Here is a 24798-nt window from a genome sequence, read left to right on the forward strand (position 1 = left end):
AGAATTACCCAGTCCTGGCTTCGAGCAGCCCATTGAACCAGAGACTTGAAACAGCCCCAGCCAAAGACTTTTCTCCCGATTCTGCGCTTCCTGGGTTCTGCTGAGTCTTCCACAGTCTTTTTTTTTTTTTTTTTCTGTAAGGCGAAAAAGAGATTTTCTGTTATCGGGGGCAGAAAGACTGAAGCAAAAAAAAAAAAAAAAAAAAAAGAAAGAAAAGTTAATTTATTTTTAAAGCATAATTTTTTTTTAAAGAATTAGACTGAAGTGCAACGGAAAAATAAAGAGACTATTAGTGAAATTATTTTTTAAAGTGGGGGAGAATCAAACATTTAAGACTCCCCTGTCCTTTTTAAATGTTGTTTTTAAATTTCTTATTTTTTTTGGCCGGTCGTCTCAAATTCATCTGATCTCTTATTACCTCAATTTTGGAAACTGCCCGCCACCGACCCTCCGGGACCACACAGACAGGCTGAGGACGCCTTTATGACCAAGAGCTGAACAAGGTACGTTACACTGGCGCGTTTTGGTGAAGGATGAAGGTCCTCAAACAGGCCAGGGAGAAGGAAGAAATTATGCATATAATTGTTTTTTAAAAATTGAAGCCAGTTTCGATAGAAAAGTTGGAAGTTTAAAAATTTCCAACAGACTGAAGATCAGGGAATATTTCAGGTCACTGTCAGGCTTAGCAACATAGCCCTCTTTTCCCATTTCTGAGGCTCTCGCTAGAAATCCGCTGCCTTTCTGGGGACACAGGTAACCTCTCTGCCTGGGGAAGGCTGCACGTCCCCAGATGTACTTTTCCATTTTGCATCTTCCGGAGCAGCAGAGGGGCTCCTGAGTTAGGAAACAAGAATTCCCAATGTGTAAGGAAAATGCATTCTGCACAGCCGCCCCCACCCCTTCCCTTCCTTTTTTCCCCCACCACACACACTGTGGGGAGAAAAACTGAAATAGCCCAGCGCGTTTTACTTTTAAGTGAGAAACTCGCTTCTTGCTGGGAATGCAAAGGGTTAAGCAATCTGGGCTTCCAGCTCCGACAAGCGGGGACCCTGGAGAAGGAGGGTCCTTCTCTACCTCCTCGCAGCTACCGGCCCCCTCTCAGCCACTCCCCCCTTTCCCGGGCCTCCCCTCCTTTGCACTTCCCGCACCCCATTAAAGTGTCAGGCTCGTCAGTCTGGGCTCAGCTCGGCTCCGGAAGCTTTACTCGGGCCAGGGGTCCCTGACGCAGGCAGTGGCACCCGCAGATGGGAGCGGGAGGAGGGCGCGCATCCTTCCTCTCCGCGCCGGGCCACCCTCCGGCCGCCCGGGGGCAGGGCGTGCGTGGGGACCGCGCGCTGCGCTTCGGCAGCTGCAACGTCCCCAGAGCCAATTCCGACGTGGCACAGCGCACGCCGGCGCTTCTCTCCTCCGTTGCAGCTGGGGACACTGCCCGGTGGGAGATCTGGGGGCGCCGTCTCGAGCGCCCAGCCCAGGAAGGGGGCGAGGGGCCTGCGGGAGCTGGGGTGGAGGTGGGAGGGAAGCCAGAGGCTGGGTTGGGATGGATAATCAACACCTTGGGCGGAATTCGTCACTCCAGTTCCCGCCCAGCGTGAGCCAGGGCTCCGAAATGGGTCCCTGTGAACAGGAGGGCGGGTCTGAAAGGAGGGTCTGTATGAGGGATGAGGGTGAGAAGCGGGAGGCGAGAAAGCCTTCTTCCTCTGACCACGGAAACTCAGCCGCGGGGGAACGGCGCTAAAAGGATAATTAAGGCTGCAAAGAGGCGCTGGGAGCACAGGGGCGGTGCCTGGGGAGGAGGGCTTGCAAGACCCGGGTCCTATTACACAGTCTTAGGTGCCAGTTTCCCCCAGTTCCTCTCCCTCCGTCCCCGAAACGCCTGCGCTGAGTAGATTCAGGGACACCGCGCGCCTCTGGGACAAACGAGCTGCTGCAGCCGCGCTCCGGGAGGGAACGTGTAGAAGCCCCATCAGCCCCTCCCTGCCCACTTCCTCACCCTTGGGACCGTTGCTGCCTGTTGGGTCTCGGGAGCAATTGCCCAGAAACGCGAGGCTGCTCCAACCCACGTGTCTGGGCTGGGATTACCTTTGACGTCACACGCAGGGGGGAGGTGTGACGCAATAGATAGGGAAGCCCCGATTGGCCACCAAGGGCTTCCCCCAACTGGAGGCCTGAGTATATATAGACCATCAGCTCAGTGTTAGAATAAAGCGAAAGAAGTTGGTAGATGGCCTTTGCTGGAGGAGTGAGGCCGCTTGTTAAGAGGGAGACAACTTCACCGCTCATTGTACATTCCAAGACTTTAACTCGGATTTCTCACTGCGGTTAAGGCATATGATAAGTACTTTTGGCGGTATTAAGTCAGGTTATTATTTTTTAAAAAGGTTATTTTAAGAATAAAGTTTTTAACGGTCAACACATATTTACATTCACGATATTAGATTTAAAATTAAAATATGTATTTCTATAGATCCAAGTCCGTCAACCTCTTCGTAGATACAATTTTAAGTTTTATAGTTCTGTGACTACTGAATTGAAAAGAACTTTTAAATTCTAAATTTTTATTTCCTTCCAATGTGTGCAAGTTGACTCATTCATTAGTTTTCACCACATTTTTCTAGATTTAATAAGATTACAGTACAGCTGAGGTACTGTATTTTGAGTACCATCATACTCCACCAAAAGTTTTGCCAATAGTTTCAGGATTCTTTTACATTTCCAATGACAATTTAACCCTTTAAGGTACCTGTTGCATTGATAGATTATGTCTTGTATGTGTCCAATTCTGGGAAGATAATTCTGATTTCTTAGTGGACATTTCTAGAATAAAATATTATAGCTAAAGTATCATCCCCCCTATTTCTTTTTTCTTAGATATCATCTGAGTCTGGTAAATAGAAAAATATACTGTAGACGTGCTGACAAATGCGTATTACCTGAGTTACTTGTACTGTACCCAGAGTCGAATCCCTTTATCAAAGAAAGTTATGCAGTTTATAAAAATTCAAGGACTTAACAAATCAGTGACTAGCATTAAATTCTAATGTCACTCTCCACAGAGCAAAGATATTTAGTCAGCTACCTTCCTGGAAATGGGGAATTGTGCAACAAGTGAATAAGAAACTGTTACTAGAAAGTAAGTTAGTTGGAACCACTCGTTTTTGTTAGGTCTGTAGAATATAGCCCCATAGTATTGAATTTCATAAATACTTTCCCATACATGGTTTCCTTACCAGGTAAGAATTTTTTTTTTTAATATTTTTTTTCTTGAAATTTTAAACACTTTTCACTGGTTCATTTATTTCCTGTTGTTAGCACTCTGGGGGAAGTCCTTTGTCAATGGATCAAGGTAGACATACCCTTTTTCAAAGTTATATTACACAGTTACTTTCAAAGTCTAAGAACAAGTAGTTTGTTGCATTATTAGCTTCCTGGCTCTTGTATGAAGTGTGATCCTTGAGTTAAAGTTACGGGAGGACAGAGCATAACCCCCATGTCTCCTTCTGGGTTCTCCTCTTTATCCATGCAAACCCAGGCTGTGTTCCTGTCAGTGACAGAGTTGGTGGCAGCTCGTATATCAATGGAGTGGAGGGACAGCTACCTGTAGAGAAAACTAATTTCCATCACCCCAACTTGTTGTTTTATCCTTTCCCCTCTAGCAGCGATCTATGTAGAGTAAGTATTATCCTACTGCATACAGCCTTAAATTATTTAAGTATATTTTGCTCACTCCTGTAATCCCAGCACTTTGGGAGGCTGAGGAGGACAGATCACCTGAGGTCAGGAGTTCGAGACCAGCCTGGCCAACATGGTGAAACCCTGTCTCTACTAAAAATACAAAAATCAGCCAGGTGTGGTGGTGGCCACTTGTAATCCCAGCTGAGGGAGGCTGAGGCAGGAGAATTTCTTGAACTCGGGAGGTGGAGGTTGTAGTGAGCTGAGATCTCACCACTGCACTCCAGCCTGGGCGACAGAGTGAGGCTCTATCTCAAAAAAAAAAAAAGTATATTTTGAATGGTAGTCATGTGGAGTTCATATATATGCTGCCTTTCCCACAATCTAGGAGAATGTTACTGATGAGACTCAAATATAACAAGGTCACACTGTTAAATATTTTTCTTATTTAAATTAAATAAATTTATTGATGAATGCCTCTTAACTGAATACATCTATACTGCAGATAATTTGTTAAAAGTTTATTTAATGAAATTTTAAAATATACTGTAAGACAAAATATGATTTGGCCCATAAGAAACAACAGCTATTGTTTATCACATGTCTAGTATGTTTCAGGCCCTCAACTGGATGGTTTACATACATCTATCTGATCCTAATCTGCAAAGAAAGTTTTGTAAGTAAAAGAACTTTGCCTCAGAAAAGTTAAGCAATTCACTCAGAGTAAATTAATTAGTAAGACGTGTGGATGGAATTTAATTCAAGAATTCTTGGAATATAATGCCCTTGAATTGAATTCATGCTAATTTATGCTGTAGCTGCACTAGTCAAGTTTTATGGGGGTTCATATTGAGAAATCACATCTGATTGAGAGAGATCAGTAAAGATTTCTTAAAGAGACTTGGCATTTGTGCTACATTTGGCTCTGTAAGTAGGGTTTTGACCTATAGATATAATTCCCAGGAGCCAATGTAGGTACATATAAAACTAAGATTCCATGCCATTTGGTAATTATTTCCCCCTACACTGTGAACTAAGTTTAGGATGGTGAAGTTCAGGAACCAGTAGAGCAGTTGGAAGAATACACATCCTAGAAAGAGTTGATTAATATAGATGGTGCAAAGGAAAAGAAATCTGAAACCTACAGTTCTGAACCCAGACACCGCTGGGGTGAGAAGTCCTATAACAAAGGCTTGTATCATAACCCTGGAAGCTTGGCTCAAGGGTCTTTGCTAGGATAACTGCAGTGGGACTGGAGAGAAAAAAGGCAGACTTCAAAGCCAGAGAGGAAGAGAAGGTCAGAAAGGGAGAAGGGAGGTTGGGAGGGGGAGTTGGGAGGGTTTATCCTTTGTGTTCCAGGGGGGAATGTGTTGAAATGTGAAACCTGCTGGGGGGAGACTTCATTTGGGTCCTCCTATCTCAGATTTCTACTTAGGGACAGTAGCAGAGGGAATACACATCAGGGATGGGTATCAATGTGAATGAGGTCATGAAAGTCTTATTTTACTTTAACCTAGTAGTTGCCAAACTTTGTTATATAGTTGAATTGCCGGAGGAGATTTTAAAACTTGTGATGACCTGGGCACAGCCCATATCAATGAACTCAAAATGTGGGAGCCACAGATCTGTAAATTTTATGAACTTGCGGGTAATCTGCATATATAGCAAAATTTGGGAACCACTACTTTTTAACCTTTTATTCACCATACCTTCCTAATCCGCTCTTAGCCAGCAGATAGCTACCACCTGACCTGAGTATGTCTGCTTAGAAGCAGATCTCTATTATCCCTGCTAGTGTCACCAGGCTAGATTAATATTCCCTATTCTAATTATCATGCATATGATTTAAGGCCTATTGCCCCTTCTCCCATACAACATGAGTTTATGCATAAAGACAGCCTGTGTTTTAGAACCAGTTCACGCCTTCATTAGAGAAACATTCTTTAAATGTCGCATCATCTTTTGTGCCTTTGTGTGTTTAAATACTTGGCTATAAGTTAAAAAGACACTGAACCTAGTCTTGAGTGGATTTTCAAATATAATGATGAAGAGACACAAGCGTACTTTACAACTTAAGTTCAAAGATATTAATTGAATTGTCCAAGGACACATGACTTATTCATAGAACCCTCAAGCGGTTTGTCTGAGCCAGGTTGCTAATATAAGGCAGAGTGCAGACTTGAATCCATTTCTTCTGATTCCCAGTCCTCCTTTTCATCATGCCATAGTTATTACTTGTTAACCCATAAGTAATGAGTTAAATGGAAGGAGAGTCAAGGTTATTAGGTAGTTACTGGCAGGAAGCTAACATCACTAAGATCTAATTGTTGATAATTTCTTTTTAAAATATATACTTAGATTCCTTTTTAAAATCTCATCTGTTTTATGAGTCAATATGATTAGCTCCATTTTATAGATGGAGAAACTGAAGACGACAAGTATTGTATAACTTGCTCCAGGTCATCTAGCCACTAAAAGGAAGAGCCAGGATTCTATCCCAACTCAGTCTAGTTCCAGAGGTCAAATTCTCTGAAATTGATAGTAGATGGCAGAGCTGGGATTTGAATACTAGTATAACTGATTTCAAAATATTTGCTAATCTGGTTAATACTAGATAATTTATTTAGTTGAAGAGACAAGACATACATGCACACATGCTCACAAGTCATTAGAGCCAAAATATAGAGCAGCATATGGATCAATGGACAATAAACACTGTAAGGGTACTGGAATTCAAGATAATAAAAGTTGATGCCCCAAACTTGACCCCTGAGCTCATAAGATAGCTCAGATTGCAACTCACAATCCCTGTAAATGCTCTTGGGGACCATCTGCCTTTTCTATCTTTGCTTTCCAAAGGCCTTCTAGACCTGGTCTGGGAATCCCTGTAACCATTGCCTTTAGACATCTGGGTGAAAAATTATGGAGATGATTTCTTAAAAAAAAAAAAAAAAAGACTATTTGAGGGGTACCCTTAAGGGTTTGGTTGTCTCTAGCACATATTCACTGCCTCTGCAGTAAAGATTGGGGTAGGACCTGTATCTGTCAGTCTACATTGACTGCCTGAGTCCAAATGGGCTTATTTATTTATTGAAAATCTATTTATTGAGTCCCTGCTATGAGCCAAGCCCTGGTTTTCATGCAAGGACAAACGAAATCATTGAACTACACAAGCCCCCAAGGCCACAGAGTATGTACATATATACTCTATGGCCATATATATATGTATATACTACTTAGAAAATCAAGCAGGTTAAGGGGAGAGAGCATGGTGGGGTGAAGAGAGGGCAAGGGTGGAGGAGTTGCTTTAGAAGGACAGATAAGCTAAGGCCTCCCAGAAGAGGTATCATCAGACCTAATTGTATTCTTTCCCAGATGTTGACTCAATAAATTTGAATTCATTTCAGCTTCTCCCAGATCCAAAATGGAAGGACCATTTTATGAAAACTAGGGTAACTCCTGCCGGGCACAGTAGCTCATGCCTGTAATCCCAGCACTTTGGGAGGCCAAGGCGGGTGGATCACCTGAGGTCGGGAGTTCGAGACCAGCCTGACCAACATGGAGAAACCCCGTCTCTACTAAAAATACAAAATTAGCCAGGTGTAGTGGCACATGCCTGTAATCCCAGCTACTCGGGAGGCTGAGGTAGGAGAATCACTTGAACCTGGGAGGCGGAGGTTGCTGTGAGCCGAGATCGTGCCATTGTACTCCAGCCTGGGCAACAAGAGCGAAACTCCATCTCAACAAAAAAGAAAAAGAAAAAGAAAACTAGGGTAACTCCATTGAACTCAATTCTCACTGTTGCACTGGGCCAGTGAGAGTAGATGTTATTCTCCTTTCATTCAGCACTTCGCTCTCTGCTTAATACAAAAAGGTCAAGGGAGAGGAAATGGCTTCGAGGTCCAGTCACCTGTAGAGTCCCACTGGGGTATATGAGCCAACAGCAAGGCTGTATATCTGCTCCACAGGTGGAAGAAGTGGGAACACCAGTGCCTTTTCTATGGTACGACAGGATTTTGGCTGTTGGCATTAGGAGCAGAATTGCCGTTGCATAGATGGAACCAGGCTCTTCCTTTGAAACAAGCACTTTTCATATCTCTTTAGGTTGTTCCCACATAGAAAATATATGAGGCCGAAATCTCAGTGTTGGCTAGCCTTGTGTCTGTACTTGAGTGAGTGCCACTTTCCCATTTTCTATCGCAGTAGGGAAACAATTTTCGGGCCGGGTGCAGTGGCTCCCGTCTGTAATCCCAGCACTTTGGAAGGCCGAGGCAGGCAGATCACCTGAGGTCAGGAATTCGAGACCAGCCTGGCCAACATGGTGAAACCCATCTCTACTGAAAATACAAAAATTACACAGGCATAGTGGTGCATGCCTGTAGTCCCAGCTACTCGGGAGGCTGAGGCAGGAGAATCGATTGAACTCGTGAAGGGGAGGTTGCGGTGAGCCAAGATTGCACCACTGCACTCCAGTCTGGGAACCTGGGTGATTTGAGATTCCATCTAAAAAAAAAAAAAAAAAAAAAAGTAGGGAAACAATATTCAACGTTTTTTTCTAATCTTTCCTTATACGATGACATTTTATTAGCCAAAAACAAAAGAATGCCACCTATTTTGTCATGAGGATTCAAATATATTCAGCAAATTTACTGAGAATAATTATCTGGCATTATGCCACTGTGTGGATCCAACTCCTAGTTTTTTGACTATGACAAGTTAATTAAATACCCAGAGTCTTGGTATCTTTATTATATGAATAGTTATATGTAACATGAGATTAATAATGTGCTTACCACCCAAAGTCATTAAGAGTAAATAAGATTATGCTTAAAAAAAAAAAAAAACTTGCCCCACTGCCTGAAACCTAATAAATGATGAATAAATGTTAGCTGCCATTATAATAATGATAATAATGAAGATGATGATGAATACATTTGCACTCATGCATTCAACAAATAGTTACTGAACACCAGCTAGCTATAAACCGGGCAGTGTTTTATGTCCTTGGGACACTTTAGTGAAAACAGATTATCTCCATTGACTTTCTGGAGATATATATAATGATATGCATTATAGTATAGCAAGCTGTTCTTTAATACTTGGCTTGGCCTAATTCTCTGGAGAATACAAGTTAGTAAATATTTGGTATCAATTAATAGGTCAAAGTCTCATACTGGGGGAAAAAAATCTGAGTTTTTAATTTTAAATATTTAGAGAGCATAGATTTCTAAATCATCTTTCTACCTAGTAGCAAGTACTTATAATTTAGGATTGAACTATTTTCCAATTTAACTATAAAGCCATATGTCTGACAAGGAGAGTATGCTTATGAAACAGTATTTGAATTGGGGGTTGTCTCAGAAAGTCTAACACATATGGTGCCCATATCAGTGCAGTTGCCCAGGGGAAATTAGAAAGAAACACGTCCTGTGTGTCATTCCCTGAGATCAATGTATTCCCTCAGCAAAGCTGGCTCTAAAATGTGCCTTTTGCCCTTTGGCCTGTACCAAGATGCTGTGTGTGCAATACTAGACAACACTGAGATATCTCGCAGAAATACAAAGGTTCACTTCTAGCCACGTTGCTGTAGTATGCTAGTAAAGTACTTTTCCCAAGCTTCAAAAGGACATTCTGTAGAGTCTTATGATGTAAGAGGGTGTTCCCACTTCAGCTGTGGCCAGCAGATGCTATGTCAACACTCTCTGTGTCCACGTGTGCTGATAAAAGCAAGGAAAATGTGAATAATGGAAAAGAATGGCAGGCAGTTCTTTTGCTGGCTATGGTCATTTTAAACACAAGCTAAATACACACTTAAGCTTCTCCCTGGCAAAGTGATTTAGTCCCCTTGAAATTTTTCACTCTTGTGAGAATGACTCACGTCTTGGAAATGACAAGTTCCAAGTCTGGTGCTCCCAGCACCTTTAGGCATTGGTTAATGTACCACGTGGGAGTTTTCAGCATCCCCTCAGCTGTGTTAATTAACAAGAGATGCTGTACTTGCCTGCCTTTCACTGAAAACTCAGCATTTCACCATTCCCCAACAGTTTAAACTTTCCACTTGGGTTAAGGTTACATTTATCAGACTCCAACATTACACGCTATGGTGTCCCACATAGTTGCTAGAAGTGGAACACCAATTTTCTTTTTGTTATGTTTGCTTTTTCGCTTCCTAGTTAACTGATCCTTTAAGCTGCAATGCATTTCTGGTTTTTAAAAACACTTTCATAAACACTGTTCCATTTTGCTCCTCACCACAGCCCTGTGGGGTCTTTGACAAGTTCTGTTATTTCCATTTAACAACAATAAAGTGACGTCCGCGAGCTAGAATCCTGATCTCCAGGGTGCTTTGCATTATTTAAGTTATACTAGTTGAATACACTGAGCCCCAAATGCATAATGGACAAACAAACATCCAGAAATTATTTTGTGCTAACATAAGAGTCCATGGCAGGTATTCCTGTTTGGTGGGTGGCTCCCTTTCATATGGCAATCTAAGGACCAAGCTCCATCTATCTTGGGGCTTTCCAATTCCCTAAAACATTGTTGATATGTGTATCAAGCCTGTTGAAGGGCCAGAGAGATGAGAGGGAGTATATTATCTTTCTTAAAAGATCTCACTGGAAGTGGCACATCTCAAATTTCCAAAGCCTGGAATGCCTTGGCCACACCAAGTCTATGCTCAGGAAGGAAAGGTAACACAATTGGTAAGAAACCACACTAAGGTTTCCCAAAAGTACAGTGCAGATCCCCTCAGGATCGTCTCAATGTACAATTGCAGGGAATAGCAGGTGACTTTGTGAATGGTGCCTCTTGGAGCTGAGCAACGTGGTGGCCATGCAGCTGTTAATAGCCTAGAGGATACTGTGTGAACAGTCAGTGTTAAGTTGGCACGTGGATTGGGAAATTATAAATAGCACATCAAGCAAAATATTTTGCAAAGGTAATTGCTTAGTCTAAGTTTCTATTTGAAATAAATTTACTTAGCTTTTAAAAATCAATTGAATTAAAGAAAAAGATTAAACACTAAATATGTGCAAATATGAGAAAAGCCCAAAAATGGATGCAAATGACTAAAGATGAGGATGTTACATTTATACCAATTATATCTTATTTGATAGTTCATCCTTGGAAGAGGAGGAAAATAAAACTCCAGGAGGAAAAAAATAAAATAAAAAGGGTTGCCAACCACCCCTTTAATGTAAACATTGGAAATGCTTTGGGAAATATAAATCCTTTGGGAAATACAAATGTTTTAGGAAAAATGGTCCTTTGGTCCCTGAGTTGTTTAAAACTTTTTTCAGGAGATAGACAAAATTTAGGGATGACTACAAAACTGACTATTATTGAATGGAAATGTGTTTCAGGTCTAATGTACTATAGCTTTTAACAGGATGGAAACTCACTTGCTGAAATAAATCATGATGTTATTTGTCCTTTAATGTGTTCACTATTTCTATAAACATTTATTGTGTTTACTGTGTTCCAGTAAGGTTTGTGATGCTCCAGATCTAATCATCTAGTATCGGTGATGGTGGATGGAGGAGACAGACATTGGAACAAAGGAGTACAATTCAGAATTATGAGGGCTTTGATAGATATCTATGCAAGGTACTTAAGGATGGAAGATTTTTAGCATCAGTGGGAACTTCAGAAATAATCAATTCTAAAATCCCTCATTTAACAGTTATTTTTACAAAACAACAACTGAGACCCAGAGAGGTATGGGGACTCACCCAAGGTCACACAGTTAGTTAATAAGCTAGTACTAGAATCCAGTATCCTGATCTCCAATCTCAGCTGGCTGCATGGAAAGGATTTAAGTTGAGGAATACGCTTTGGAGGTGAGATTAAATTACACATGAGAAATTTAGCAAAATCTCCAGTGGATGTTTTTCACTGGCCAGTATCAAGGGGTGAGGGGACTATATAGAAGAATGACTGCTTTGAGTGTTAGAAACTTCAGGGTCCACGCCTGGCTATGACCACATATATAGAGTACAGCCTTAGGCAAGTGATCTAACACATTAAAGCAATGTATGCAGTATTCGTTTAATACATTGGTTTTCAGTAGTATCCTGTACCATCATCTCATTTGACCCTTGAAACAACTCCCTGAGGTATGCTAGAAGGGCATCCTTATCGCTATTTTGCAGATGAGCAAACTCAAGTGCAGAAAGTCACACAATGAGTTGGGTGAAAAATTGAGTGTTAAAACTCCTGAATGCTTCTAGTCCAATGCTTTCCCTGTGATACTAGGTATATAACAAGTGTGGGACAATCATGGTTAACCAAAGTATCATTTGATTATATTACAGATGCATTGTGAGAGGTTTCTATGTATCCTGAGGATAATTGGAACCACACTCTTTGGAGTCTCTCTCCTCCTTGGAATCACAGCTGCTTATATTGTTGGCTACCAGTTTATCCAAACGGATAATTACTATTTCTCTTTTGGACTGTATGGTGCCTTTTTGGCATCACACCTCATCATCCAAAGCCTGTTTGCCTTTTTGGAGCACCGGAAAATGAAAAAATCCCTAGAAACCCCCATAAAGTTGAACAAAACAGTTGCCCTTTGCATCGCTGCCTATCAAGAAGATCCAGACTACTTAAGAAAATGTTTGCAATCTGTGAAAAGGCTAACCTACCCTGGGATTAAAGTTGTCATGGTCATAGATGGGAACTCAGAAGATGACCTTTACATGATGGACATCTTCAGTGAAGTCATGGGCAGAGACAAATCAGCCACTTATATCTGGAAGAACAACTTCCACGAAAAGGGTCCTGGTGAGACGGATGAGTCACATAAAGAAAGCTCGCAACACGTAACGCAATTGGTCTTGTCCAACAAAAGTATCTGCATCATGCAAAAATGGGGTGGAAAAAGAGAAGTCATGTACACAGCCTTCAGAGCACTGGGACGAAGTGTGGATTATGTACAGGTAGGTCTCCAAATTCCTGCCAGGGCAAACATACATTTAAATAAAGCAGCTTTTGTATCTGTCCAGTCATATGCTATAGCCCATCCTTGTCCCTTCTGAACACAGTACTTCTTTCAGTTCATTTGAAAATAGCATGACTGTTGAAAGCACATTTTGAAAAAGAGAAAAAAAAATCTTGTAAAACTGTTGAGACTATCTATGAAAATGCTTAATTTGTGCCGTGTTATTGGTTAAAAATCAGGATTATTTTGACAGGAGACCCTTCCTTCCTTCCCTTCTCTCCCCCCTCTTACCTTCTTTGCCCCCTTGATTCTGCCAAGTCAAATCCAACGTCATTTTCCACACTCTAAAACTCTCCAGCTTTGTAAGAATATAGTGTCTGCCTGAGCAGAAGGGTCTTGAGAAAATCTGCAGGCTGAAGGGAGGCTATAAAATGTTTTTTGCAGAGACTGGGCAAAATAAGGGTGGTGAGAACAATTTTGATTTAAAAGAGCAAAAAAAAAAAAATTAAAATTGAGAGAAGGAAAAGGAAAACAAAAAATGGGAAAAAAAAATCTTAGAGCAAAAGCAAAGTAATGTTTATTTCACTCTCCAAACAGCATTACCTCACTCACTGCAACTTGACCTTTGAAAGCATTTGTGATGGTGTTTGCCTGCATGAAAATTAGGCAGGCTGTGTCTCCCATTAATTTCCTGACAGCTCACTATAGGGGTTCTCCTCTCCTGGTTCTCATTGAAGCTTCCTTCTTTAGAACATTAGTAGGGTCCCTGTGAGTTTCTAGTTTTAATTTTCTGCAGATACTTTATAATAATTAGATTTTGGCCATGATGGTATTGCGAGGGGAAAAATGTCTCTGGTTTAAGAAAGGCACTGGGATGGTCTTCCTCTCCTCAAGAATTTCTAGTGAAATTCTGGTTTTTAGAAAACCCATCCTATTCTTTAGGGTCCTTTACAGCCACAGAGTCATGCCTAGTGGTTGTCACGTAGTGAGATAGGAATGGACATTGGCTTTAGAGTCAATTGACCAAAGTTCTAATCATAGAGATTACTAGCTGGTTGACCACGGGCCAGACCACCTCTCTGAGTCTCAGTTTTCTGTATAGAATAAATTAATGTATTCCAAGAGTTTGGCAAAAGTTATTTATGATATTATCATTGATAGAATGAAAGCTTTTTATATGACTATTGTTATTTATTACCATTTAGTCCTTACTCAAATTATAGTACCTGTCATTTGCCACCATATGACTAATTTCAGTTGATGTCTGAAGAGTTTAGAGGCATTTCTTCATTATGTTAATCTGCATGTTAATCTCCCTTCTAGACAGTTGGGAGCATTTCTCTGTCAAGTTTCTCCTAATTTCTCAAAGGTAAAACTTTCAAGTTAAGGTAGTTTCAGTTATCTTTGGACATTTGGTATTTACATAGTATAACTTTGGGCTTGGATGAGAGGATAATAGGCTATTTTCAAAGGGAAAGGATGATGAGAACTTATAGAGGATATGAAAAATGAAGTTCTGGGCTTTAAATGAGAAAACATCTGTTTTGATATTTTGTCTTTTAGTTAAAACAATTGCCACATTTGTCATTTCTAATCAAGGCCTCGTTGTATGGGTTTTTTCTTACTTTTCTTTAAACCTGCTCCTCCCAAACCCTCTTCTCCCATCATTTTTGTTTTGAATTTGTTTGTATCCTTGACAACTTTATGCTGTGCCTGTCCAGGAAAAAAATAATACAAAATATGAAATATTAGAGTAGGGCTCCTGCTAGAGCCCTAATTAGGCTTGAGAACTTTTCTTCCTCCAGGCTGAGATAGGGGAAGTCTCCAGATATACTGACCCGACCAGCGGCTCTTAACTGGGCCCTGATGCCTTCTGGGACTCTCAGCCAGTTCCAAGCACTCACACAGGAGTACAAATGTCTTAGCATTCTGAAACTGGTAATTCCATCTTGCCATCCCTCAGTAAATCCCCCGGTATTTAACCATATTTGACCTGTAAAAATGGCAATTTCCTAAGGTTCAATCCACAACACTAAACACTGCCATCTTCTATTCTGACTGACTCAGGGTTTGAGCGTTACAAAGCAGAAACCACAGAAAGACAAATAAGGGAAAAAGGGTTTGAGGATGTTGGCTGCTAAGCATTACAAGTGATGGAACTTGGAGTGCAGGCTGGTTAGGGAAAGAAGGAAGTGAAGTTCAGGTGGTAATACGCAAGAGAAAATGGGGGCTGGGCAAGAAATTGACCATGCTCACAAACTTGCTGGAGAATTCTGCTTAACTGTGCAGAGAGATGGCCAAAAGGATTGGTTTCCAGTTGCAGCCGAATCCTTGGCACTCTTCAGCACTCTTTTCACTTGGTCTTGAATAGATGTCTTGCTTATTGCTCTCATAGCCTATTATTTCATACCTTCACCACTTTCCCAAAACCCTATCCAAACTCCTCTCTGCTTAACTACTAACAGATGACCTTGCCTCCTATTAAGGAGAAAGTCAAAAGTACTGATTCTGAATGCTGTCAAGATCATCTTTACTCTCTTCTTAAACTGTTTCAAGAGTATCCAACCTCACTTCTTGTTTCAAGGTTATACTTTTGATCTATGCCCTTGAGACCACTGGACCTGCTTCCTCTTGTCTCCTCGGGAATAAAGCTTTCTCAGTTACCAGCTCTAACTCTATCTGTCTCAGCTTTCATCTCTAGTCTTCTCTACTGACTGCTCTCTCAGCCTTGTAGCTGTTCAAATAATTAATGCTGACATAGATCAGTGAGGGAGTCAGTAGTCAAGGAGAAACCCAGTGTGGTAGCAAATTTATCTGATGATGCTCATGGGTGCTTTCAGAGATGAAGATAGAAAACAGGAAGGGAAAAAATAAATTGAGAAAAGAAGTTAAAGAGGGCCAGTGTGGTGGCTCATGCCTATAAGGGCAGTGCTTTAAGAGGCCAAGGCGGGAGGATTGCTTGAGCCCAGAAGTTCGAGACCAGCCTAGGCAACATAGGGAGACCTCATCTCTACCAAAAAAAAAAAAAAAAAAAAAAAAATTAGCTGGACTTGGTGGTACACATCTCTGGTCCTAGCTACTTGGGAGGCTGAGGTGGAAGGATTACTAGAGTCCAGGAGGTCAAGGCTATACTGAGCCATTATCATGCCAGCCTGGGTAACACAGCAAGACCCTGTCTCAAAAAAAGGAAAAAGAAAAAAAAAAAAAAAAAAAAGAGTTGAAGGGAATGAATTTTTTTTTTAAAGGAGAATGAGCAAGATTTTTAAAATTCATAGTCAGTGTATTTTCTAGAGAAACTTTGTTTTAAAAAATGGGTAGATTCTGACCTGTTCTGAGTATGGCTTAGTGTTGGACAAAAGTTTGGTGTACCTCTTTGAAGTAGTGTTTATATTGGCTTTTTTATTTACAAAAGTAACACAGGTTTATGGCAGCATGTTTCAAAAGTATTAAAAAAGTACAATAAGCAAAATTAAAGTTATCTTAAACAAATACCCAACCAATTGACACTTTCCAATGTATATTTTTCTATTTTCCCCTTGTTTTCAGAACACTTTGGGATTATGTTAATTTTTTATATCTTTTTAAATGTAATTTTATCAGAAAACTTAAAATATATTGATGTCTTGATTATAAAATTGCTTTATTCCTATCTCTTACTGAACATGCATATTACAATTCAAGTGGCCACTAGTCTATGAGACAAAGGAAAACAAAAAAATCCCCTGATGTGTGCATGAGGGACTTCCTAGGTAGAAAATATATAACAAATAAGAACATCATCTAAGCTGGAAGATTATAGGAGGAAATGTTATTATTGATTTAATCTCATAGCATTCTACATATCCAGAATTCTCTGAGTCGGAAAAAAGTAAGGCTTTATTATTGATAACAGTAGAGTTGACTGTGATTATTACTGGATTCTGTATTTGTAAATTTGTCTACTTGGTAAAATGTACTTGTAACCCTAAAATCAATAATTGCAGTCATTAGGTGATCATTTGCTAACAAGCACACAATGGCAAAAAATTTGACTCGTCCAGTGTGCATGTTCCAGCTGAGGTCAAACAAGGTGATGCTTTGGCTTCTTCTTTCAGCTTTTATACTGTAAACAATTATCCTCTTCATGGTGTCTTTAGTGCCACATTTTTCCCTTTTTTGTGCTTTTCCTTGGCGGTGTAGCTGTTTAACATGGCCTCGAACTGTAATGCTGAAATGCTATCTAGCGCTCCTAAGCACAAGAAGACTGATACACCTCGTGCAGATGAATTTCCTTTAGGCATGAGATACCATGCTGTTGGACATGAGTTCAATATTAATGAACCAACCATATGTATATTAAATAAGGTACATATAAACAGAAGCATAGGTAAAACAAGATTATGTGTTGTCAAAAATGTTGTGGCCAGAGGTTCAGAGGAACCTAGCCCTGTGTTTCTGCTAGAAGCACATTTTCAGTATTTTCCAGTTCAATGTTCCTGGCAACTTTATGTAATATAACTACCATAAATAATGATAATCAACTGTGTATAACATTTGGCTGGTTCCTGTTTTGTTCTGTATAGAAAGCCTGAGCAACTGAAATATTCTGCGGGCCAGTATTGAGAATAGTAAGTTTATTTGTGTCTTTCATTTTGGAGGATAAGACTAAGAGCTCACTGAAATAGGAATGAGGAAATCTGAATTCTGTACCCAACTTTGTTGTTTACCTGCTATGGTCCTGGCCTTAATGAATCATCAATTGAGGTAGTAGACCAGATGATCTCTAAGATCTCCTTCAGCTCAAGATTGTTAAGTCAGTATTGGTGTAATTCTTCTGACATCTTAATTATATCTGGCAACATCCTGAAGCTCTGCTGGAGCAAGATCAAAAGAAAAAGCGATATGAGAATTTTCATTTGTCGGTTACTATCGTGTTTCTCACTCTCACTTTTAATCTGCCTTTTTCCCCCAGATTGCTTCTCTAATATAAATCTTGATTTGAGGGCACCATTATGAGCTTTCCTGATTCTCTTCTTTAGAATGAGAATTTCAAACATTTGGAATAAGGGTCCTTCATGGTTTAAGCCTTAGAGGTGACAGCATTTGGTTTCTCACTTTGCCAGCTGGCTCCTCACCTTTGTTTTGCACCTTTTATAACTTTCGCTCATTTTCAACTTTCCTAGAAAGGAAAAGAGAATAACCAAATGACTCCTTTTTTTTCACTTTAATAATTGGAAGAGATTGGTTGTCGGAAGGCAGGAATTATTTTATAATAATTTGGATAATTCATTCTACTAAGGAATGCTTGTATATTCCTAATTCCTTTTAAGAAGAATTACGATGAAGTACCAAACTGCATAGGTGTCTATGACGTAAAGGCTTTCTGTTGGCTAGATTTGAGATCCTGTACCATAAACCAAATTACTACAAGAGAAGAACCTCCTCCCCATCCCCTGTTCCCTTCACAAAGGAAAGATGATGTTTTCATTGAGGACTTTTTTTTTTTCTCTGGAATGGTTTTATTCATTAATTTCAAAAAGATTTATAGCTCTAAAATGTTTAGATTTTATGATTTTGCATTTGCTGCTTAATTTGAGGCTGCTTAACTTAGCTATGTTTATATGTAAATTCTATTCATCTAGAATTCATATAAATAGAAAATCAATATTAAAAAATAAAGTTATACAATCTTGATAAATGAACATGCACTAGAGCTTTGGATTTTTTTGTTGTTGTTGTTGTATGAGAAATGTTAAATTGTGTATAATATTCCATCATTGTAAAGTCAACTTCTGTCCTCACTGTTTTGTTTCTCCCAAATCTTGCATGTATTGTGGCCTACTTTTTAGTATATATGAGTTCCATTTATTGAGCATTTATATGAGCTAGCCATTATTAAGAGCCTTACAATCATTATCTTATTAACTAACCATTACAACAAACTTATGAGGTAGGTATGATTAACCATATTTTTCACCTACAGAATGGAAGCTCAGGAGGTAAGGAGTCTGTAGTGAAGAAACCAGTCCAAGTTTACATAACTGGTTAATGGTAGATTGGGATCCAGATGAATTTGATTCCAAGGCCTTATATAGTACTTTTTTTGTTTGTTTGTTTCAGTAGTGTGTTTGCTCTGAGGTTGTACTGGTAGGAGTTCAGGGGGAATGGTAACATCTTGTATTTACTAAGTAAGTATTTGTGGAATTTTTTGTTCCTGCCATTACCCCTTTTTACTAGAGAAATTGGGCTGCGGTGGGGGGGGGGGATGCAGAATTTCTATTTACTTTTGGGTTAAGTTGTGGGAGGAACCAAGAACAAATTCTACACATTCTAGAGATAGTCTCACTGGGTCAAGGGTAAGATGAAGGGTGAAGGTTAAGATGAAGGGTTAAGCCTTACAAGCAGGAAAAAGGTGAAGCCAGTAGCCAAAGAAAAAGTTTTGATTTATTTTCAACCTGTTTCCTCATTGAAGGCAGCCAGAGTAATTAAGATTTCTCTCTTGCTGTGTTAGCTGTCAATGCCCTTTGAAGTGGTATGGGAGGAAGTGAGGAGATCCATCAGTCTGAAAAAAGAAGACATTAAAAGTAAAACATGGAGATTTGGCATTTTAGACTTGGATCTTAAAATTTGAAAGGCATCTGGTGGAATAGATAATAGTATTTCTGCAGGAGATTTTTATTTAGATTGTTGTGAGATAAATTAACTCTAAGATTAGTGAGATAAATTAGAACAGACAGGAATGCTATAGATGGCTTCCAGATAAATTTGAGTTTGTTTATGTGGTAAGAGATTCTCTATATGTAATCAATTCCTATGTTCCTATTAGTGATCGTTGCTACTGAGCCATCTATTTGTGATAATAATTGACATAATCCTTTAGGTGTGGGTTTACTTAGAAAGTATAAAATATTGAAGACTATTACCTTATACTAATGGAATACAGTCCTTTGTAATTCACAAGGTACTTTTATTTGCAGTGTCTCACAAATGTCCCATGATGATGGCAAATGGCTCGTTCAAGGTCATAGAAGTAGTAAGTTACAGGGCCTCAGGCTTTAATTAAGACTTCTTGATTTCATGGGTACTTGCTCTTGTAATAGGCAAAATCTTGGCTGAAGAAAATCTAATTTATTAATATCCTATATTTCAGGCTTTTCCTAACACAGGGAGATGGAGACAGCTTTTGCAAAATCTACTAAATTAAAATTGGGCTTCAAACATATTTAATCTCAACTTCACTGTTATTTTTAAGAAAGCAGAACCTTCCCCCTGTAACCAGTTATTTTGAACCTAGGGTTGGCAAACTTTGCTTATAAAAGGCTAAATAGTAAATATTAGGCTTTGCAGGCTATATGGTCTCTGTTGTAACTAGCCAATTTTGCTGTTGCAGGATGAAAAGCAGCCATAAATAGTAAGTAAATGAGCAGGAAAGGCTGAATTCCAATAAAAGCTTATTTATGACACTAAAATTTTAATTTTATATAATTCCCATGTGTCACAAAATATTCTTTTTGATTTTTTTCAACTATTGAATAATGTAAAACCATTCTTGGCCCATGACCCATATGAAGACCAGTGGCAGTCTAGACTTGACCAATAGGCCTTGGTTTGCCAATCCCTGTTTTAGATAGGGAGGAAATGGAGGGAATTAACTCTTGGCTGGAGTAGTGAGGCACGAAGAGTGATGGTCTTATGCAATTTAGTGGATGATTCTGTGGTTAAGACTGAGGTGGCTGGTTCTTCTAAATAATGTGTTCTTGTCTTGACATGTTTCATTTACTCAAAAGTTGGTGACTTGCTTCATTTCCGTATCTTCTAGCGAGAAATCTTATAACTAGTGATCATGTGGTTTCAGCAAATTACACTGATGCACTTAGTGTGGCCAAAAAGATGTTTCAGTTTGTTCTCTTTCCTGTGTGCAAATCCTGTCCTGTAGTTTTTCCCTATGTGAGGTTCAGTTCTCTTTGAACTGGTGCATGTCTCCCACAGATTCTAATCCAGGGCTAACTAGCTGACATTCATGAAACTACATACTTGTTATTGATGAGTGAGGAGATGGCTAGAAAGCCTGTTCTTGCTGTATGGAATTAAGAAGGGCAAAAGTTATGCTCTTTACACCCTACTGAGGAAATTCCCTTGTGTCCGTGAATACACATGCTTTCACAAACTGTCAAAGACCATGACTTTCTAGCTGGCATTCTATCACCAAACAGCATCCAGAAGTTGAAAAATTTTAAAGCTGTTAAATCCCTCGATAATAAACCCTTTCCCAAGAGATTTCTGAGCTTTTCTTTCTGATATAGCTACATTCACCATGTGAACAATCTCTCTCAGAGAACTTCTGGCACTTTGCTATTGGAAATTGGGAGGGGCAGGAACCAATTTAAATATGCAGAACCTCATAAATTTGGTTCCAGTATAGTCATTTCAAAGAGGCAGTTCTCCTGGCTTGCTTGTGCTCACAAGCAGACGGAGTTATTTGAACATTAACTCTGGATTGCCCCCTTCCTGTTGTTTTTAGTCTTATTTTAGCCTGGTTTTACCTTTTCCAGCTTGAGTCAACAGAGGTGGGTGTGGTCATAAAATCAGGATGCTGGAGGTTAAAGATGAGTTAGACTTTCTTCCTTCACCTTTTTCTAGCCTCATCACAGACCTGCTGCCCAGCTCGTAGCCACATACAAACCAGGGATAGACAGGGCATGGGAGAGGCAAAACATTACTTTCGGGGGAATTATTCTAGGTTCCGGAGACTTGGGATGCTTGGATACAAACTCAAGTGTCAGTAAAATCCTGTTTTTTTATAATGAAAAACGAATGCCTAGCTTCTGCCTGATTTTTTTTTTTCTTAAAATAAGTGAGACTATGCTGAACCTAAATGGAATGACAAAAATAATCATTAGGGTTTCATTTAGAAAATGAGTGCTTCTAAATAAGGAGAATAAAGTTTTAAAAATTCAGAAGTTAACGCCACAATTGCTATAATTAAACCTAGAAGGGTGATAGGTTCACTTTCTGATGCCCCATATACTCCACACATTATAATTTCCAATAACACATTTAAATTGCTATTTTCACCAGCATTCTTCATTAACATGAAACCTTTTCAGAAAAATAAAAAAGCTATTAGTAAAATTGAGGTAGATACTTTTATTTTTTATTTTATTTTATTATTTTTTTGAGATGGGATCTTGCTGTGTTGCCCAGGCTGGTCTCAAACTCCTGGGCTCAAACAATCCCCCTGCCTTGGCTTCCCACGGCTCTTCATAACACAGGTGTTAGCCACTGCACCCAGCCTAAATGCTTTTAAAAATGTTGGGATTCCTTAGTTACTAATGTGAGGGACTCATGCTACATTATCTAGAGTCTCCTTTAATTCTGAGACTTTATGCTTCTACTAATTGGTTAATTTCTTTTTTTTTTAATTCAAAACTGGTATATCAAACACTATTTTCTGTGAGACAGGGTCTCTCTTTGTTGCTCAGGCTGAAATACTATGTTTATAGAGTGGTTTGCAGAACTGTTAAATAATTTATTTTGATATTTAAAAAATTGGCTAAATCTTGATTCAGTCTGACCAGTATAGTCAGACTTGATGGCAGAATAATGGGAATTGCAGATAATAAATACTCAGTCATTGCCAATCATGCCATTCATTGAATGGGGATGTCAGGCTGATTAATCACATGACAATTCTGATCAATTTATATTTGTTAAGACTTCGCAGCATTCAGCAGAAAATAGTATGTCCAATTAGTAAATGTTGCAGGGATAGAGAGATGGGGACTTTTTTTTCCTACTTTTTTTCTATTTCTGATTTTCTCTGATCATATGGAGGAAGCTCCATTGGCAGGTATAACCCACCAGCCTTTTCCAGCTGTCTCACTCCTTTCCTAAGAGAAAAAGAATGACTTAATCTTATTAGTGAGTGTGGAAGGAATAAGGGGAAACCCAGCTCTTTCTCCCTGGCTTTTGGGAGTGGACAATCCCCCAGGAACAGGTATCAGCTGTACCTTTTGAAGGGCCATACACTGTATCTGCAGGAGGCTAGTCCCACTGAGAGCTTCTCTGGGACTGAGTAAAGTCTCCAGGACTGAGTAATTCTGGGAAACAGAATTATGAAGCCCACTTTTCCACATATAAAGCCCTATTCTCCATATCAGCTTTGTAAGTGTACAGGTAATAGTTTGTTTTTCCATTTGCTTTGCTATTCTTCTGTTTAATTTTTCAATTGATTTGGAAATCGGTCTGGAAAGAAAAGCACAGTTTATAGCCCTGTGCCCTTGAGCCTCCAATAGAAATGTCTGTTAGGAATACACAGTTATAAACTAATTCCAACAATTGTCTTGAAGTTGTGGTTGGTCTGGTTTCAGACTTGCTTTTGTCTGGCTCATAGAAAGATTGTGTTTAAAAACAACAATGGGCATTTCCAGAATAGCTTAAAGTGATTTATATCCACTTTTAAATTCAGAGGGCTAGATGAACACTTAATACTTCAGAATAAAAGGGTGTTGAAGGTCCTGCAAATCCCCTTCCTGATGCAGTGTCATTTGCTAAGCCCAGGTCATATAAACTTTAGAACTATATAATCTTTAGAGCTATACTATTGCTTTAGAATTACACAATCCTATGTAGGAGAATTGCTGTCCTGTCATTTATTTACCATATTAAAATGAAAGGTAAAATCATTAAATGTGTCTCCCTTTCAATAACGTCATAGAATTTTCTTATCATTCAGACCTGAGAGACAAAAAAGCCTAAAAGCCTTATTGAAGGTAACTAAAAAACATTTTTTTTTCCTTAAACAGACCTCTAGGGGGACCACCCATTACAGTTTGCCAGGACTGGAGGTTACCTGGGATGTGAGACTTTCATTGACAAAATGGGGAGCATGTATGGCAAACTGGGACAAGTTGATCACACTACAAGTCATACTTAGCACATCGCTTCAGCTGTTCTACCCAGCAATACCATTAACTTAAATATTGAGTTTGCTGAAAAATAGGCTCTTTGTGTTGGCCATGATATAACAAGGCCTCTGTTATCACCATCATATCTCTGTTACTGAGGCCTTGTGACAGTAAGATGAGGACACAGTATGTATGCGAAATTTTGACTACAGGGCATGTATTTATAGTTCTTTAACTCATTTTTCATTTTCTTCTTTGCAGGTTTGTGATTCAGATACTATGCTTGACCCAGCCTCATCTGTGGAGATGGTAAAAGTTTTAGAAGAAGATCCTATGGTTGGAGGTGTTGGGGGAGATGTCCAGGTACATGGCTTCATTTTTTTTTTTTTTTTTTTTTGCATGAAACACTTTCAAGAGCACTTTTACTCATTGACTCATTGAACATACATTTATTAAACACTAACTCTGTGCCAGGTGTTGTTCTTGGTGCTTGAGACACATTGAAATGTACCTTGGATCTGCTTCACTGCCTCTTTTCCTATGTAAATTGAAATATAATTTAGAACTTTCTTGCTTAGTCCTGGGGTATAACCCATTTCTGTAGTAGCTGATAAGTTATATGCAAGTTAAAATAAATGTGTAATGATTTCCACCATCTATCTTTGGGCCATAACTTAATATTTCTTTTTTTTTTTTTTTTTTTTGAGACGGAGTCTCGCTCTGTCGCCCAGGCTGGAGTGCAGTGGTGCGATCTCGGCTCACTGCAAGCTCCGCCTCCCGGACTTACGCCATTCTCCTGACTCAGCCTCCCGAGTAGCTGGGACCACAGGCGCCCGCCACCTCGCCCGGCTAGTTTTTTGTATTTTTTAGCAGAGACAGGGTTTCACCGTGTTCGCCAGGATGGTCTCGATCTCCTGACCTCGTGATCCGCCCGTCTCGGCCTCCCAGAGTGCTGGGATTACAGGCTGAGCCACCGCGCCCGGCAGGGCCTTTCTTTCAATGCCTTATTTCAGTAAGCAAAGAAGAAATGCCTTGTGTGCTGAGGACTGTGCCCTCCTACTCGCGGGAGCACAGCAGGTCGGCCATTCTCAGGGCTGCTCTCCTGCGGTTTACAGAGTGCCACGGACCCATCGAAGGCTTTAGATGTTTGTGCTGCAGTCCTCGAGTGTTTAGAGAAGAGGAAGATATCCTGGCTGGCGCTCTTCCAGTTGACAGAGAGTGGTTCTCCTGCCTCAGCCTCCCGAGTAGCTGGGACCACAGGCGCCCGCCACCTCGCCCGGCTAGTTTTTTGTATTTTTT

General features: G+C 39.8%; 1 protein-coding gene across 3 annotated transcripts; it reads left to right on the top strand.

Annotated features, from left to right (window-relative positions):
• Positions 1 to 71: 71 nt before the first annotated feature.
• LOC101009548 (hyaluronan synthase 2) lies at positions 72 to 24182 on the top strand. 3 transcript variants are annotated; one of them, XM_031669720.1, is made up of 4 exons: positions 3928 to 4345; positions 11156 to 11277; positions 11985 to 12611; positions 23761 to 24182. In XM_031669720.1, exons 3-4 carry the CDS (start codon positions 11985 to 11987, stop codon positions 23938 to 23940), a joined length of 807 nt encoding a protein of 268 aa, XP_031525580.1. In that variant the 5' UTR covers positions 3928 to 4345; positions 11156 to 11277; the 3' UTR covers positions 23941 to 24182. The 3 variants fall into 3 exon arrangements, with proteins under 3 accessions (XP_031525581.1, XP_031525580.1, XP_031525579.1); XM_031669719.1 differs by having other exon boundaries at positions 11160 to 11277; XM_031669721.1 differs by lacking the exons at positions 3928 to 4345; positions 11156 to 11277 and adding an exon at positions 72 to 503.
• The last annotated feature ends 616 nt before the right edge of the window (positions 24183 to 24798 follow it).

This window comes from Papio anubis, chromosome 8, assembly GCF_008728515.1.
Source record: "Papio anubis isolate 15944 chromosome 8, Panubis1.0, whole genome shotgun sequence".
Classification (NCBI taxonomy): Eukaryota; Metazoa; Chordata; class Mammalia; order Primates; family Cercopithecidae; genus Papio; species Papio anubis.

What these genes read in the sequence shown, in the direction of transcription:
- LOC101009548 (XM_031669721.1), top strand. Translation starts at nt 11,985, where the DNA reads ATGCATTGTGAGAGGTTTCTATGTATCCTGAGGATAATTGGAACCACA. An exon ending in GAAGTGTGGATTATGTACAG is followed by an intron (nt 12,612 to 23,760) that starts GTAGGTCTCCAA and finishes TCTTCTTTGCAG; the next exon opens with GTTTGTGATTCAGATACTAT.